Source organism: Falco biarmicus, chromosome 9 (assembly GCF_023638135.1).
Source record: "Falco biarmicus isolate bFalBia1 chromosome 9, bFalBia1.pri, whole genome shotgun sequence".
Lineage (NCBI taxonomy): Eukaryota > Metazoa > Chordata > Aves > Falconiformes > Falconidae > Falco > Falco biarmicus.
This window is the reverse complement of record NC_079296.1, coordinates 36170471-36185758: the sequence shown is the minus strand read 5'-3', so window position 1 is coordinate 36185758 and position 15288 is coordinate 36170471. Positions and strand designations below refer to the sequence as shown.

Genomic DNA, 15288 nt, shown 5'->3' with positions numbered 1-15288 from the left:
GCGGTCTGGGAAGGTGTTTAGTTTGCCTTGCAAGTGGGGTGGTAGGTCTACCATCTGCCACTGCCCTATGGCCATTCCTCCTCTGACGTGGAGTGCATGGCTCCTAGACCATTTTTCAAAGTCTTTTAGCTCTCTCCAGTTTACCTTTTGCTTCCGTCTGTCATCTTTGATGGCATTACACCCTGGACATGAAATAGAAGATTGAAATCTGAGCACCAAGGGACTCGTCTGTTTAATCTAATCTGCCATGCCACAGAGTGGAAGCAAAACACACAGCCCAGGCGTGTGCAAGGACACAACGTACCTGACCAGTGCTCCCAAAGGTCCACCCAGCGCTGCCAACCATAGTTCAAAGCTGGAGCTGCATCAGTGCTGCCCAGTGTGTGCAGCTGGTGTTCTGGCTGGTGCCACCTCATCTCTCTTAGGATGTGAAGTGTCCAAGAGTAAACACCTATTGCCTGCTGTCCTAGTCTCTGCTTTTAGGTCCTCAGTGGAAACACAGAGATTGCTGTTTGGGGAACCATTGGTAGAAGAGGGTACACTGGCTGAATGGGTTGAACATCAGTTCAAATAACCCTGCCAATACACAAAGTCAACAGGAAGCCATCAAGTGAGCACAATGCTGTCTCCCTGTTCAGAGCAGGGTGGGAATGAAGATGATTCAAGGTTTGGGCATTGACCTGGAGAGGCCTGTGATCAGCTGCTTCAGTGGCTCTACGCCGCTGGATAGCAGGAACAGCACGGAGGGGAAGGAATTTTTAGTTTGGATGCAGAAGTTTTACCGTAGTTCATGCACTGGTTTTCTCCTGTGCAGGATTATCTAGTGGTTTTCGTGAGTCTTTGCCACCACTTGGAGGTTCAAAAGTTTCCTTGTACAGTTGCTTACGGGTTTTTCAGATTGCCACAGTTTAACTTCATAGTGAAAAATGCGCTTATTCAGTTGCTGCCCTGCATGAAGCAGTCTGTAGTGTTTTGAGGTGAATGGGGGTCTGAAAGCATGAAGAAATTATTTGTATTAATGATGTTTCCGACGCATCAGTGTCTGGATAGAGAGACGTTGTTCAGAACCCTTCTATTTTTCCAGTGTATATCATTGTCTGTCATCATTTGCTTGACCTGGCCTTAATCTGATATCACTTGAACTATAAAATGCTTTCAGACACTTACCAGCCAGTTGGCTATTGAGTGTAGACAACAAAGCGTAGATCTTTTTTTTTTTTTTTTTCTTTTTTTGTCGTTTCATCATAAGAGTATACTCACGTTTAAAACTGGCAACAGGCACCATTTCACCAATGAAATACAAAGTTTGGGAAGTGTCTGAAATGAGGAACGTTTCCTTTGCATCCCTTGCCAAAAGTAAGTGTTTCTTAGATGGATAATCAAGACTGTCTGTCCAGCCTCGTGCTCTGAGACACACACTGTAGTGAACCTTGGCAATGCAGCATTCACTCTCCAGTAGCATTAGCACAGCTAGGAAAGGATGTCATTGCATCTGATCAGTGTAAATTAAGATCCTCCTTAATGGAAAACATCCCAGTACACCTCATGCGGTTACTTCTTATTTCCTGGTCTTAATACCAGTGGGCTCTTGTTGTTTCAGTCTGTTTGGGGTCAGATGAACGTCTCATTGCTGTTCACTGTAAAGCAAAAAGATGACTGGCAAGAACAGGAATATGGGGCTTAAATAATTTATAGCTCCATGCATTCAAACACAAACTAACAGAAAAGTAACTAAGGCTCTTCCCATTCTTGTTAAATCACCCTTCTGTAGCCTTAACTTTTCCACGGCAGATGGAAGAACACAACCATAAATGTTTGCAGAAGACGCTGAAGTATTTACGTGGCATGGCACGCACACCCAGTAGCAACTTCCTTTCAACAAGTAACACAGATGAAAGCTGTCTGCAAATGTTATATGTAGATGAAATTCCATATACCACTTTGAATTCTAATTTTGCATGCAATAAAAGCTTACGCTAGCAGATGGAAGTATTAACCACGTTTTAGAAAGAATGCCATCTGAGGCTGCTGATCACTCATCAGTTGGCGGTGTCTCTGCCCCACAGAGGTAGCATGTAAGCCTGACAGATAAGCCTTCAGGATTTTTAATACCTCATCCAAGGCAACTGTGAGCCTCCTGTTTCCCTCACACAAAAGAAGGGAGGCGGATACCCAACCATTTTGTGTAAAAAGGGATCTTAAGGGAAAAGCTTTGTTAAATGATACAGGAGGAAGATAATTAAATAGATCTGGATGACACTGCAAAAGGAAAGCAGCTTTCCTCTCCTGAGACAGTGGGAGAGTGGTATGATTTCATATCTCAGACGTGATGGGCTTTGGTCCCCTTCTGCCCAAATATGATTTGTGCCTGTATCACAAACACTTAAAGTCTTTCTCATGCTTACAAAATCCCTGAATGTTTTAAATCGTTTTAAGATCCACCAAGTATTTAAATAAGCAGGGTTGTCAGGGTGTGTTATGATAGGATGGAAAATGTCAGGGATGGGTGTGAGCAACATACTGAAAGCAAATTACCCCTCTTCAGTCTATCAACAGTGGTGGAAAAATGTAAATAGTGTGTCCATGGACTGAGTTTTTCAGAGGTTGCAGAAACCTAATACCTTGCACTGCAAATTAGAGAGTTAAGGGGCAGGGGGAGCTAATACAGGTGTGTCTAAGGCAAACAAACAGGTAAAGCCCCTTGTTTATAACCAGAGCTGCATCCTGCTTGCCTCTCCTGATGAGTCTGTGCGAGTCTGTAGAGAAAACTGGCATCGGATCGTTCAGGCTGATGGACTTGGAAAGGGGTAGGTAGGGCTGTTGAACTGCATCTGTGGTGGACAGCGGGTATCACTGCGCTGTGTGCACAGGCTGTCCTCCCGTTTGTTTGCAGCCCTCTGCCCAGAAGCTGTAGTTGATGTGTATTGCCTGGCCCAGGTCCCCCCATCCTGTGCTAGGCCAGAGAGCTGATAGAAATCGCTGTGCTGAAGTGGTATCAGAGAGGGGACGCTTGGCAGCAGGCTCACAGAGGCCGGGCATCTGCTCTTCCTCACAATTCATCTCGTTCTTCCTCGCTGCAAATGCAGGCGCTCCTTTGGCTGTTCATGAAGGGCCGGCAGCCCAGGGTCCAGACAGCGTTGAACACTGTGTCTGCGACGGATTCACAAGCTGTGGAGAAGGAAAAGATCAGGCAGGTAAGTAACAGGCACTCCGGGACATCTGAGGGCTGGGTGGAAGCAACCTCCCTTGAGCCGTGCACCGAGTTACGTGGTATTTGCAGTTGGAAGCATAGGCTGTCTTTTTCTCTCTGGGTATTAGGTTTTTATAAATCTAGAGGTTCCCTCCTCCCTCTTGCTGAACTGGGAGCTCATTTCTCCCTAGGATGACACCGATCTAGCATTAACTTCTCTCCCCTCTAATCCCTTTCCTTTCTTGCCTCTCTCAGGCTTTTCTGGCTGATGGATCATTTGGGGCGCTGCAGATAGCACTGTGATCTGCTTGGTAGATTTCCCAGAAGACCTCCACAGTGTACTGTCTTTCCTGGTGCTCTCTCCCCTCAGTTTTGCTTATAGCCACTACTAACCAACCTTTTCTGCTTTCTGGGAGTTACAATGCCAGCTGCCAGCCAGCTTGAAAAATTCTGCTGTGGTTGCAACAGCAAAACTGTTAATACAGTCTGCCTGACCGCTAGCCCCTCCTCTTCTGCAAAAACAAGGTTGAAACTGCTTGTTAGTAAGTAAATAGGTTAATATTAGGTCTTTTAGGGTTTACTCACTGGCACTAACAATAATTGCTGTATGCATAAGGGATTTGGGAAAGCCCTGCCTTTGGGACTGTCTCCTCCTGCCTCAGTCTCTCCGAGCACCTTGCTCTGCTCCTGCTGCTTCAGGGGTCTGCTTGGCTGGCAGGCATTGAAGAAGCTGTAGTGAGTCAGTGGGAAAACCAAGGTTTTGGTTAACTGGCACTGCTGCAGCTGGGATCTTTCTGCCCACAGGAAGGGAGTGCTGCTGCTCCTCCCCAGCCTTTCTCTGGACCCCTGGTGACTCAGTGGAAAAGAATCCCAGATAAGAGTTGGGATGGCAGTGGAGAAGGAGGAGGACTGTGTGACAGGAGCTGCTCAGAGCTGTCCTGAGGACAGGGAGTGGTAGGTATAGAGCACAAGGCACGGGGAGGAGAGGATAGCCCAGAGGTTTGTTCATGTTAGCAACTACCTGTCCCTTCTGCAGCAACTAGGGCAGAGTTGCTGTCTAGTAGGAATCTAGTCCTACTTGACGATAGGCAGAGGTGGCTTGCTCAGCCAAGGGCTGTGGGCTCTGCTCCACCTTAAGTCCCTAGGATCTATCTGTTTGCTTCGCTGCTGCAGGCAGAAAGAAAAAAGGAGGGATCTGAAAAAATGGCAGGGGAAAATCTGAAGAGATAGGAGGAGGTTGGTTGCATGAGGACCTGTAGATAAGGGTGACCATGAAAGATTGGCTGTACTTGGCCTGTAGCACTTAGATTTCAGTCCACATCTTTGTTTTCTCTGACCTGGACACTCTTTCCAAACATTTATCTATGATGAGGTAGAAAGCCATCTGTACTAGTACCAGTGTCATGCAGTGTGTCCTAATCAGGCTGCACCTTTGGAAAAAAAAATATGCACATTTAACTATACCTTACAGCAGGGCATTGGCAGAGGGGATGAACCCAGAGGGGCTGGCTGCCACTAGCTGCAAGCAGCTCAGCAGCACCATGAGGCTTATTCTGCTTTGGGAATGGGCTGTTCTCAGGGGCTCTGCCAGGTTTTCATACCTGAGCTTCTGTAAATATCTTTAACTGCTTCAGGATCACCTGCTGTTGGAAGGTCTTATCTCTGCCTGTCCTACATTACTGCCACACAGCCCGTCTGCAAGAGATGGATACCTGCCTTACAGAGGATAGGGACACTGAAATGGCCTCAGGAGGAGCCTGGGGGAGGCTTCCCTGCTGTGCCTGACATCTGGTAGCGACCTCTGGTTTCTGCCTCCTCGCATGGTGCAGAGGTGCTTGATGTTGGCACAGAGGATCGAGAGGCAAGCTTGGGCTATCACACGTGTAACCTTCACAGAGGTTACCAAATGCAGCCTTTACGAAAAAGCTCTTCTCAGACTTGCAGACTGAGGCTTTTAAAATTAGGCAAAACCAGGGTGGCTCTTGAGCTGCAGACAAACCAGGGTGGCTCTTGAGCTGCAGACACACCATGAGAACTTGGTTAGCATGGGGGCTTCTGAGCAATCCAGATCTCCTTGCAGTGGCTCCTTCACCAGCCACTCTATGGTGTGTCCCTGGTGCCATCATCATCTCTTATCTGTGAACCACATTGCAGACAGCCCTTGTCCTTGGCTCTCCCAGCTTGTTGGCCCTTGGCCACGTACAGGTTTCAGTGTGTGGCTTACTGGCTCTGGACGGCTTTTTGGTCTCCTTTGAATGGGGGGCATCCAACAGTTGAAGGCATTACTTCTAGGATTCTTTTGTTGTTTGTTTCTTTTCTTTCCACATGTGTTTTGTAATGTTTTCCAAATGTAAATATTTTTAGGTTTCTAGTCTTGGGACAGAAGTGTGTGTGGAGGGGGCAGATGTCAGGGGTCTCACTCCTCCCTGACCCCTCTATGACAAGCGCAGGACAGATGTGCTGCTCCCTACAGCAGATTTTTCTTCCTTTGGCAAGGTAAGGGCTCCCTGCCCACACCCTCCCCTCCCTGCCACTGCTTGCTCCCTCCACAGGGCATGTGAGCTGGGGAGCCTACCTTCCACCTTGGAGACGAATCCGAGGCTGCGCTTGAGGTCGGAGCAGATGGAGTGGAGGCACCAGCGGAACTTGGCATCGCAGCGGTATTTGTTGGCCCCACAGGTGTCGTAACAAATGTCCAGCTGGTTACAGCACTTGGTCATGGCAGGGATGCCCAGATCTAGCTGGGGAGAGAGAGGAAAGAAGTGTCCCTTGGCTGTGTCCTGGCCTCAGACTCCAACAGCTGCAAATGGGTGAGGTGTTGCAGAGCCCAGCTGGCTTCTTTTTCAGAAGCTACTCCTGATAGCTGTGGCAGCAGGAGGGAACACATGCCTCTCCCTCACCATCTAAAGAAAGGGGCAACAGTAGTGCAGGTCCAACGCAGGGCAGACTACATTCCTTTCTCTCCTCTCTGTTGTGGGGGATTAACTTCTGGTAGAAACAGCCCCTCTGCAAGTATTTGGTAGATCTCATTTATCAGAGCTCATTGGAGAGCTTCCTGTCCTTGCCAGCAGTAGCTCAGGCCCCTTTTCTCTTTCCTCCTTTTCCCACAACCTGACCAGTCCTGCTTCTTGGCCTAATAAATCTGCTCTAAGTTTTATTAATGCCTTGTTTTTCAGAGATGCATTTGTGAGGCCGAGGACAGCTTGGTCAGGGGAGTTCTGCTTGCTTGGAGGTAAACAGCAAGTTTAGCTAATAACCATGGAGGTGATGGGATAGAAGGCCTGTGTCCTGGAGAGACAGGACTCATTAGCTTGCTACAAATTCCTCCTCTTTTTGGCCTTCCTCATGTAATATTTAGGAGATGAACTGTTTCTTCATTGCGCTTAGTGCTCATGACTGCTGGCATAAGGAAGAGGTACCACAGAAATGCCCACAAGGTTTGCAATGAAACGTAGTTTTAAGGAACTAATCTTAACATGAATAACATGAAAAATGGCCTGTAAAGAGAGGGTATTTCACAGCAGGAATTAGCTTAATTGCCGCAGACTTCATGGGCAGCAGTAATGCATGAGCTAAATAGTAATCCCTGCTCTGAGAGCCTCCTGGGAGTGCTTTTCCTGGTGATTGCTATATGATTTTATTAATTGCCTTTAAAAATAACAAGTGGGTCTGATGTTAAAGCCCACGGGTTTATTTCAGTGCTTGGCAGAGGCAAAAAGCATGGAGTGAACAAGGGGCCAGATGTGGAGCATGCATTCAAGTATTGCCGTTCGCACGTTAGGCTATGTCACTGAGCTGCCTAGTGTTGAACGTCTTCCCTGTCCTATCGCAAGGGCGTAGGATTGTTCAGGGCCTTGATAAAAATACATTTCTCCACACTGCCGCTCTGCTTAGCCAGGTACCCCCTTTTCTTGTTCTAGTGCTAACCTACTTAGGAAACTTTCTCTATTTGTACCGTCTGAGGCAATGAGAGCAACAGGCCGGTCCTTTGTAAATGTAACTTTTGTCTGTGTGATTCCTGTTTTACTGCCACCAGCAGCTGGGATCTTACTGTCAGTCAGGGAGGCAGTAAGTTAGGCAGTGCTCAGACTGACACGTTCGCCTTGCCTGCCGTCAGCAGGCAGTCATGTCTTTTGGCAGTCCCAGGCACATAGCTTGTCCCCTAACACCACATAAGTGACATTTCCTCCATTTTCCAGAGCTCTGGCTTCAGCTGCAAAGAGAAACCATCACACGGGCGCTACATAGCAAGGCAAGCCTTTTCCCTCCCCAATGTTATTAGCTGGTAGCTGTGATTAGAGAACTGCATCGTTCGGAAATGGGGGGTGTGGCAGTACATACACTTTCGGGTACCTTGAGCCCCAGAAAATAGGAGCTACAGCCGTTGGGTTCTTGGGGTTTGTAGTGAGGTCGCGGCATTGGAGCCTTCCCTGATAAAGAAAGGAAAAATGTTAGGACAGCCGAATCTTCCCAGGAGTAGCACCAAAAAGCAAGGAGTGACGGGCAGCTCCCCTTTGGTCTGCATCCCCAAACACTTCGTTCTCCTCGCAGAGATGCAAGGAGCAAAGGGTGAGTACTAGAGCTGGCTGAGACACTGGCCCTGTTCTCAGCTCAGTCTTGTCGAGGCTCTGCAGCCTGACTTAGCTTGCACCTCCTCTGGCATGGCTACTGGAGCACTGCGATGTGTGTGGACTGGGTCCCCAATGCCTCTCAAATGTTTAAGCTGGTCTGAGGCCAGTCCCTAGATCTGGGACTCTCCCCAGCTCTTACAAATGGGCAAGTCCCTCTTTGCAGCATGGGGTTTTGCAGTCGAGCAGCCCTCCATGCTGGAGCTAGTGCCTCAAACTTCCCAAATCCCCTAGGAGCTTTTTCACATGCTTCTTGAGAGCTCTGTACAGCTGGGATCACCCAACTGTTTTTTTAACTCCTTCAAGAAACTACTAGATAAACTACTAGTTTAGCAAAGGGATTTCTTTCCATTCTCAGTTCATTCTCAGAGGGTTGGTGTGCTATGGGATCTCAGAAAATTGTGCTAGACCTTGCATGTCTGAGCTTGCTCCGAGCAGGAGGTCTTCTTGGTCCGTTTTCTGCATGTGGTGATGCAGTGCATTTTTCAAATAGTTTCTATTCCTTTATCTCCGCCCTTCCTTAATATGTTTCTTAATATGTGTAGAGTAGTAAGAATTGCCGCCATGAATAATTATTTACCCACTATAGAAAGATTCCAGCAGACAATTGGCTAACAGTAGCTTGAGCAGCAAGGTAATACGTTTTACTTTGCTATGAAGGTGTGCAAGCCCTCCTGTCTGCCTGCTCGCCTGCGCTGGGGCTTTGTGGATGGCTGGGCGAGCGCTCTGGGTGCGAAGGGGGGACTCCCAGGACTGGGGTGGGAACTGTCCATGCGGAGAGCAGATCAGTTTATTCCCTGCCCTGTCTCATCCTCTTTTCTGTCATCCCTGCCTCAGCCTCCATCTCCACCCAGCCTAACACCTCCCGTTTGGGGGAGGACAAGTCACCAGGCTGCTTGTGTGCCTTGACCCCACCGTGCAAGGAGCTTGTTTAAAGGTGGGAGAGGATTCTCCCCTGGAGAAGTTGCAGGGACTTCCCCCCGTGGAGTTGGGTTTCTCTGTGCTGTCCGTTGATGTGTATTCAGTGCTCGTTCTGTTTCGGTCCCAGCCGGGTTTATAAAGGGGACACCTCAACTGCAGAGTGAGATGTTAAAATAAGACATTTGAACCCTGCTCTGGGAAAACTTCGTGAGCTGTGTGAATACTCCAGCAAAAAAAGTGCGAGCCGTGCCTCCTGTATGTCGATCAACCTCTAACATTAAGTTTCTGCTTCCCTGAGCACTGCTAGAGAATTTATATAGATGTAAATTAGATCTAATTTAGCTCTTCAGGCAGGGTTGGGTTCTTTTAAACTCAGTTTCCACTGTTTTCTTCTTGTCAGCACCAATAATCATTTAAGATGCTTTCCCTTTTTTCTGTCAAAGTATGCCAAAATACCGGGGGTTAATATAGCCATAAATCAGCGGTGTTCTTGAGAAGACGTCACAGCCAAATGCCTCAAAAGGCCTTACGCGCAGGAATGTTCCCAGCACCTTCTAAATTAAAATTTGCCAGAGCGGTTTTGTTTAAACAACAGATTTGCAACAAATAAACAACAAACTGGAATCCTGTCCAGCTGTGAGGCGGCAATAGCCAATTTTCTCCAACCCTACAGAAATGCAGTATGCACTGAGGATTTAGCTGTCTGCAGGCCAAGATAAAGCTCTCTAGTTGACATTGCCATTTGTGTGAGAAGGTATTTCTCAGTCTAACTGTTACTACTGTGTGTTGCAACCTTTTTGAACAGGTCAGATCTGCTTCATGCTTCAGATGCAATTTTCTAGTGTAGAAAGCATTGTTATCTTGAGCAGGTAGAGCTGAGTTAACAGTAGTCAAAAAGCACAAATTGGTTGGTTGCAGCACACGGTTGTTATAGGATTATCTTTAGACCAAAACCTCAAGGCTCTGGAGGTACGCTGACGCAAAGTAACTTCTGAGTTTATGATGCATTGCACATTACATAATGTAATGTGCAATTACATGGTGGTTACACTATAGAGAGAAGGAAGTGTGTCTTTATATGGGCTGAATCTATAACCCAAGGCTCCCAGCAATATAAGGAGAGGAGAGCTGCATCCAGGTGTCAGTGCCTAGCTGCTCTTTTGGAAAGGGATGAGAATTGGGACTCGAAATTCAAATGTTCTTGAACTGAGGTAGCAGCCAGAGGAAAATTCAAAATCCAAGGTGGGTTTTGCAGGATGGGTTCAAATTTTAATTACTTGCTTGTGATACTGACGGTAAGTTATGTTCCAGCAGTACATTGTCGATTAATGGGATAAGGTGGCAAGTCAGAGTAGGAGTGGGCTGTTTGGAGGCATGGAGATAACTGTGTTTCTGGAGATAACCTTCCATTAATCTGAAGTTACAGATATTATAATGTCTTAGAAAGTTGTCCTGAGAAAAAAAATATCTCACATGAGAATCATGATCAACAAAACATTGAACTGCCTTCAAGATGAGCCATTGTAGGAAACCTTGCCCCACTCCTCTCTGAAAAACAAAGCTTAATCATTTGTGGAGTGCCTCTTTGAGCACTCTTTCTCAGCTAAATAAAGTCCAAGAAGGCACAGTTAACCCCTCTCCCACATCTTGTTTTCTAGCTAACAGCTAAACAAAAGCAAAGCAGAAATAATAGGTGTTTCTGACTCTATGTGAGCATCAGCTCAGTGCTCTTGTTATCAGTTACTGCTTGCCCATCCTAAAGGCATGTCTGTGACAGGGGAAGAAACTTGGTGGGTCACACTGGCTGTTTTGCTAGCTGTGTTTCACCAGGGACCTGTTGTGGTCTGTCTGCCTGCTGCAGGGCATTGCTGGGGAGAGCTGCAGAAGGCAGCTGCAAGCACAGCAGGGCCTGCCCAGCAGCATGCTGAAGAGCCATGCTGATGTGTAAAAGCACAGCATTACTGAGGAAGCTGGTTCTTTGGAAAAAGATCTATTTCAGGGCACTGCCTTGTTGGGACAGCCTTAGAGGAGAACTGAAACTGAGTTTCTAATGGGAAGCGAGTTTCCCTGGTGCATTGTAATATCTCCAGACTGTTGTAGCTATGCCAAGAGACTGGAAAACAGCCAGCTGGCTAGAGCAGCTGCTGGCAATGCAGGAGGTCTCAGACACTGCAGTACTGGTACACCGACAGAGGGAAGTGAACGTATTTCTGGGTGAATAGATGGTCTTGGGACTCCTTGCTGTTTTGAGTGATCCACTGTTACTTCTCTGCCCCAGGCAAGCAGGCTGTGAGCAGAAGTTGCCCATACTTATCACAGCCTTTTAGTGCTGTGCTGGAGAGCTGAGTTTGAAGCTTCTTTTCCTGCAGCCTGGATGTGCCTTCTCATCTTAAGCCCCTCAGGACCAAATGTTGAGCTAAACATTGAAGTCCTCCCTGGCCAGACAGCTGAAGGAAGCCATCAAGGGATTTACTCGCAGTTCAGGCTGTTTCCCCCTCTGAGACGCCCAGAGAGGTTTTGTAAGGAGGAGGAGATATTTGCCGGCAAACACTAGCATAACCCTAATGTCCTGATTTAAGAGAGTAATCCATCAAGCTGTTTGCAGACCTCACTAGCTGCTGAAAAATCAAGAGGTGAGTCTTACAGCCTGAACAGCCAAGTGCTACGTGCTCAGCTGAAGATGGATGTGGCAATCACAGGTGAGTCCTGACCTTTATCATGGCAAAATACGCTATTATTGGTGTCTCTTGGCTGAAATCAAAGGAAGTAGAAGGCATAGTTTTTGCTGTGTGCCTGGGGAAAAAGCAATCAGGCCCTGATTCAGCAGGAAGATGGTAAAGATGGTTTGTGTTAATTTTTCTGGGGACAGACTGGGTCTTGCTGGTTTGGGATTATCCCTGCATCCCCTCCCTGGGTCTCACTTGTTTGGGATTGTCCCTGCATCCCCTCCATTTGCAGTTTACAATGTCTGTGCTAGAGACGAGCACAGTCAAATGGTCCTGGAAGGCTCCACAAAGACCCTTGGAGGTGCACAGGCAGTGTTTCAAGAGTTTCCTCCTTTAGCCAGTGATTAATGAGTTGTTCAGCAGAGGACAAGAACAGGGCTAGCGATGTGCTTGTTTGTTTTCCTTCCTAGGTAAAACCTTTCTCCAGTAAGGTGCAGGATGCTCTCAGGGAGCAGGCAGACATTTGCACCATTCTGTGGAGGTGCTCTTCCCCCTGCCCAGAGTGCAGGGACAGGGGCAGGGAGAGCCCTAGCCTCAGGATATGCCCAAGAGCGATGACTTCTCCAAGACTTGGTGAGTCCTGAGATTCCTTGAAACTAGCTCAGAGCTTTCCCAAATCTCGTCTCAGGCCCACTGCAGCCCCAGCCACGTTATGTGCACTACCAGGGTTTTCAATCATTACATGAAGAAGGGCAAGCCTCTTTCTGCTCTGAATTTGAAGCATGTGTGGACCTCAAGAGAGGTTGTCACACATGTTGTGGGGCTGCCACCACAGGGCCCCCCAGAGCAGCCATGCCCTCCTGAGCTGCTGCAGAGAGGCAGCTCTAGCCCGGGAGTGCCACAGGGCCCCAGGCTGAGGGACAGTGGCCACTGGGGCTGAGGTGATGGGCTGGGGCGCCTGGTGCCCTGCAGGTCTGTGGGGCTGAGGTGCCTGGATTACTGCTCCCTGTTTGCTGTTAGCCATGGGGCCTGGGAAGCAGAGCTGGCAGGAGCAGAAGGACAGATGCATACACATTGTTAAACAAAACAAAACAAAAGCAATCCAACAACCTTAAGGCTGATTTTAAACTCCCCTTGTGGCCACACTTTGGCTAAGGGTGGCCCATCTGCCCTCTCGCCCTGACAGGGAACTCTGGTCCCGGCCCTGCAGCATCTGTGTCTCCCAGCACCCTCACTGCTGGCCTGGGAGGGGCAGGAGGTACTTCCCTCTGGCTGCATCTGTCGGGAGCATTGCAGACAACCCGGTGCAGGCTGGAGAGGCACGGCGTGCAGCTGGTGTTCTGGAAGAAATGGGATGCAGCAGACTGAAACTTGAATTGGTGGGATTTCTCCAAAGCATGGAGTCTGTGTCTGTGAAAACCAGTGCTCAGGGAAGGGGAGGCGCTGACATTGCCTCTGTGCTCACAAGTATCTTGCCCGGGGGGTCACTGGGATGAAGCTGGGGTGGAAAGGGCTGATGGGCAGGCCAAGGTGGCAGAGAACAGTCGTTGCTGTGCAGACAGTTGTAGGAGGCTGGGGAGAAGACAGAGTCTGTAGGAAACCTTGCTGTTCCCAAGCAGGTTGTTTCAGCCGGTACCCTGCCGATGGCTGGTGCTGCCTGTGCCTCCGCCTGCCAGTGCCCCACAGACCTGCACCATAGGGGCCTGCCCTGCTGCACCTCTGCACCTGCCTTGGCTCCTCCTGCCCTGCTCTCCCTGAGATGTCACCCCCTTCATCCTGCCCCCAGGACAAACCAAACTCTTCTTTTTGGTAAATCGCTCTAAAGTCCAAGGCGAGCGGTAGCTGCCTCAGACCGCCTTGAGTACTAAAGGTTCCTCCATGGTTACAGCAGGTCTCGTTTACCTTCCTGTTATCTCCTCTCCTCCAGCCCACGTTATTAGCCAACTCGCAGCTGCTGAACAATGATACTCCGAAGGTTGCTGAGATCAGGGCCGCTGGCAATACTAGCAACCCCCTCTGAGTCCGGTCTGCATGGCTGCTCGTCCTCCCTTCTGGGGCCTCCTCACCCTGGTCCTTCTCTCCTGGGGTCCAGGCAGCTGGGCAGCCTGGTTACCCATATGCCCTGCCTGTAAAACCTGTGTCCTCTCCGCTTGTCCCCCCGCACACAGCACAGCAGCTTCAAGATCGGGCTGTTCTTGGTGAGAGGGAAAGATGAGAGTTCCGCGTCCCCGCGCTGGCACTAGCAGGGAAGTTGTGACTCTGCAGTGACTTTTCTGTGCTGAGCACAGTAGGGGTCACGTCATGGATAGGAGCTGGCTGTGGTCTCAGGGGAGTGCTGTGAGTTTCTCTATGAGAGTGAAAGAGGGGAAAGGGCAAGGAAAGAGAAGCCAGCAGGAGTGAGCTTTGCTTACCGTATCGACATCTGTACTGGCAAACACCGTTTTTTCCCCCAAGCAGTTCCAAGAAGGAGTCAAAGTAGCTGTTAACTGTTTCGAAGCTGTCCCGGATGGCTCCGATGCCCCACTCTGAATAGGTTGACTCTGCTTGGGAAGCTTGGTGGACGGTGTTCTCCTGTGTTGTTTCCTCACTACATAGTCCTAAGCCCAGGGTCAGGCACAGAACCACTGCCTCAAAAAGCAGCCGCATGCTCCGGTCCGGATCCAGGCCCCAGAGCCCTCGTCCAGGCAGGCAGATGTGTAGGCAGGGAGGAGTGGGAATGAGCTGTTGTGCGTAGGAGGCAGGTATGCACCCCTCTCCCCTGGACTTTAAACACTGCCGAGGGAGCTGGCATGAGGTCACCACAATCAGAGTGCAAAGTGCACCGCGGAGATTTAGACCAAGTTCATCTTGCGGAGAGACACCGGTATGTGAGTTTGCATAATCCCGTTGGAACAGGCTCAGCCTCTGCGGCACCAGGGCTTCAGCTTCCCCAAAAGAGACTGCTCGCCGGGGTGCTGAGCAGGGTCTGTCTGCTCATGTTGTGTGGCACACAGGACACCCTCCGCCTGCCCCACCGAGGCACTGCATGGGCTGCCCTGTTCTCTCCCCAACCCGTCGGGAGATGAGGAGTATCTCTGCCCAAAATTTCTGCTGCTCCGGCCGTGGGGGTAATAGAGCAGCAGCAGACTGGGGAGTACCCCTTGCCGTTTTCCTGGGCACTTAATGGGGTGGGACAAGACATCTAGCCAGCCTAGCTGCAGTGGGGGAGTGCTTCTAGCAAAACCTGCTGGACTGCAGGGCTGACACACTTGGTGTGTGAAGGGGCTTTCCGTGCCTGCACGCCCAGAACAGGCTGCGTTGCAGGAACACAGCCAGGACAGAAAAGCGTGGCAGAGCACTCGTGTCCTGCCCTGCGCCGTGTCCTGCCCTCCTATGGCTAGAGGGTGCTGATGGGGCCTCACAGGGGCTGATCCAGCAGCTAGGAGTAGTTTGGGTTTAGAAAGACTGTATTCAGTGCAATCCCTTGGCATGCTCCCTCCAGTTATAGGATCAATAACGTAGGTGAGTATTTGCCTTTGATGGCACTCCTGAAGGCTGATGTTAGGTGGCTGGTTGTCACAGCTTTTGTGTAATGCCGGCATTGCTGAATGAAACATGTAGCATAAGTGGCCCAGAGTGAGGAGGGGCTGGCGCTGAAACCCATCAGGTAACAGCTTTGTGGGGGAGCTGCAGGTCCTGGCTCTGGGGTGGGACTGGCTCTCCAGGACTTGGGGGCCTGCAGAGCTGGTGGAGATTTCAAAGGAGTTAGTCACTAAAAGAAAACCACCAAGTGAACACCAACAGCAAAAGACAACGCAAACCACTGAAGAACAGGGAAGGGAAACGGCATGAGAAGGCTCCAGCTGCTTGTGGAAAGCTTTTCGGATATGTCCCAGCACAGCAC

General features: G+C 49.5%; 1 protein-coding gene and 2 long non-coding RNA genes across 6 annotated transcripts in view; 2 read left to right on the top strand and 1 right to left on the bottom strand.

Moving 5' to 3' along the window:
• Positions 1–1672: 1672 nt before the first annotated feature.
• PLA2G12B (phospholipase A2 group XIIB) lies at positions 1673–14179 on the bottom strand. 2 transcript variants are annotated; one of them, XM_056351058.1, is made up of 4 exons: positions 13817–14179; positions 7544–7620; positions 5766–5931; positions 1673–3168 (listed from the first exon to the last, which is right to left on the bottom strand). In XM_056351058.1, the coding sequence occupies exons 1-4, from the start codon at positions 14049–14051 to the stop codon at positions 3050–3052; spliced, it is 597 nt and encodes a 198-aa protein (XP_056207033.1). In that variant the 5' UTR covers positions 14052–14179; the 3' UTR covers positions 1673–3049. The 2 variants fall into 2 exon arrangements, with proteins under 2 accessions (XP_056207033.1, XP_056207032.1); XM_056351057.1 differs by having other exon boundaries at positions 7532–7620; positions 13817–14177.
• Positions 3085–5759, top strand: LOC130154719 (uncharacterized). The gene is made up of 3 exons (XR_008823838.1): positions 3085–3194; positions 3995–4144; positions 5555–5759. It is a non-coding gene; the product is annotated as an uncharacterized LOC130154719 (long non-coding RNA).
• Positions 7627–15288, top strand: part of LOC130154718 (uncharacterized) — a 42307-nt gene continuing 34645 nt past the window's right edge. For 2 of the 3 annotated variants that reach the window (XR_008823837.1, XR_008823835.1), the window contains exon 1: positions 7627–12038. This is a non-coding gene — a long non-coding RNA (uncharacterized LOC130154718). The remainder of the gene's footprint in view (positions 12039–15288) is intronic. The other variant, XR_008823836.1, reaches the window with a different exon arrangement.

What these genes read in the sequence shown, in the direction of transcription:
- PLA2G12B (XM_056351057.1), bottom strand. Translation starts at nt 14,051, where the DNA reads ATGCGGCTGCTTTTTGAGGCAGTGGTTCTGTGCCTGACCCTGGGCTTA. An exon ending in CCAGTACAGATGTCGATACG is followed by an intron (nt 7,621 to 13,816) that starts GTAAGCAAAGCT and finishes TTTCTTTATCAG; the next exon opens with GGAAGGCTCCAATGCCGCGA. An exon ending in GGCTCAAGGTACCCGAAAGT is followed by an intron (nt 5,932 to 7,531) that starts GTATGTACTGCC and finishes CTCTCTCCCCAG; the next exon opens with CTAGATCTGGGCATCCCTGC.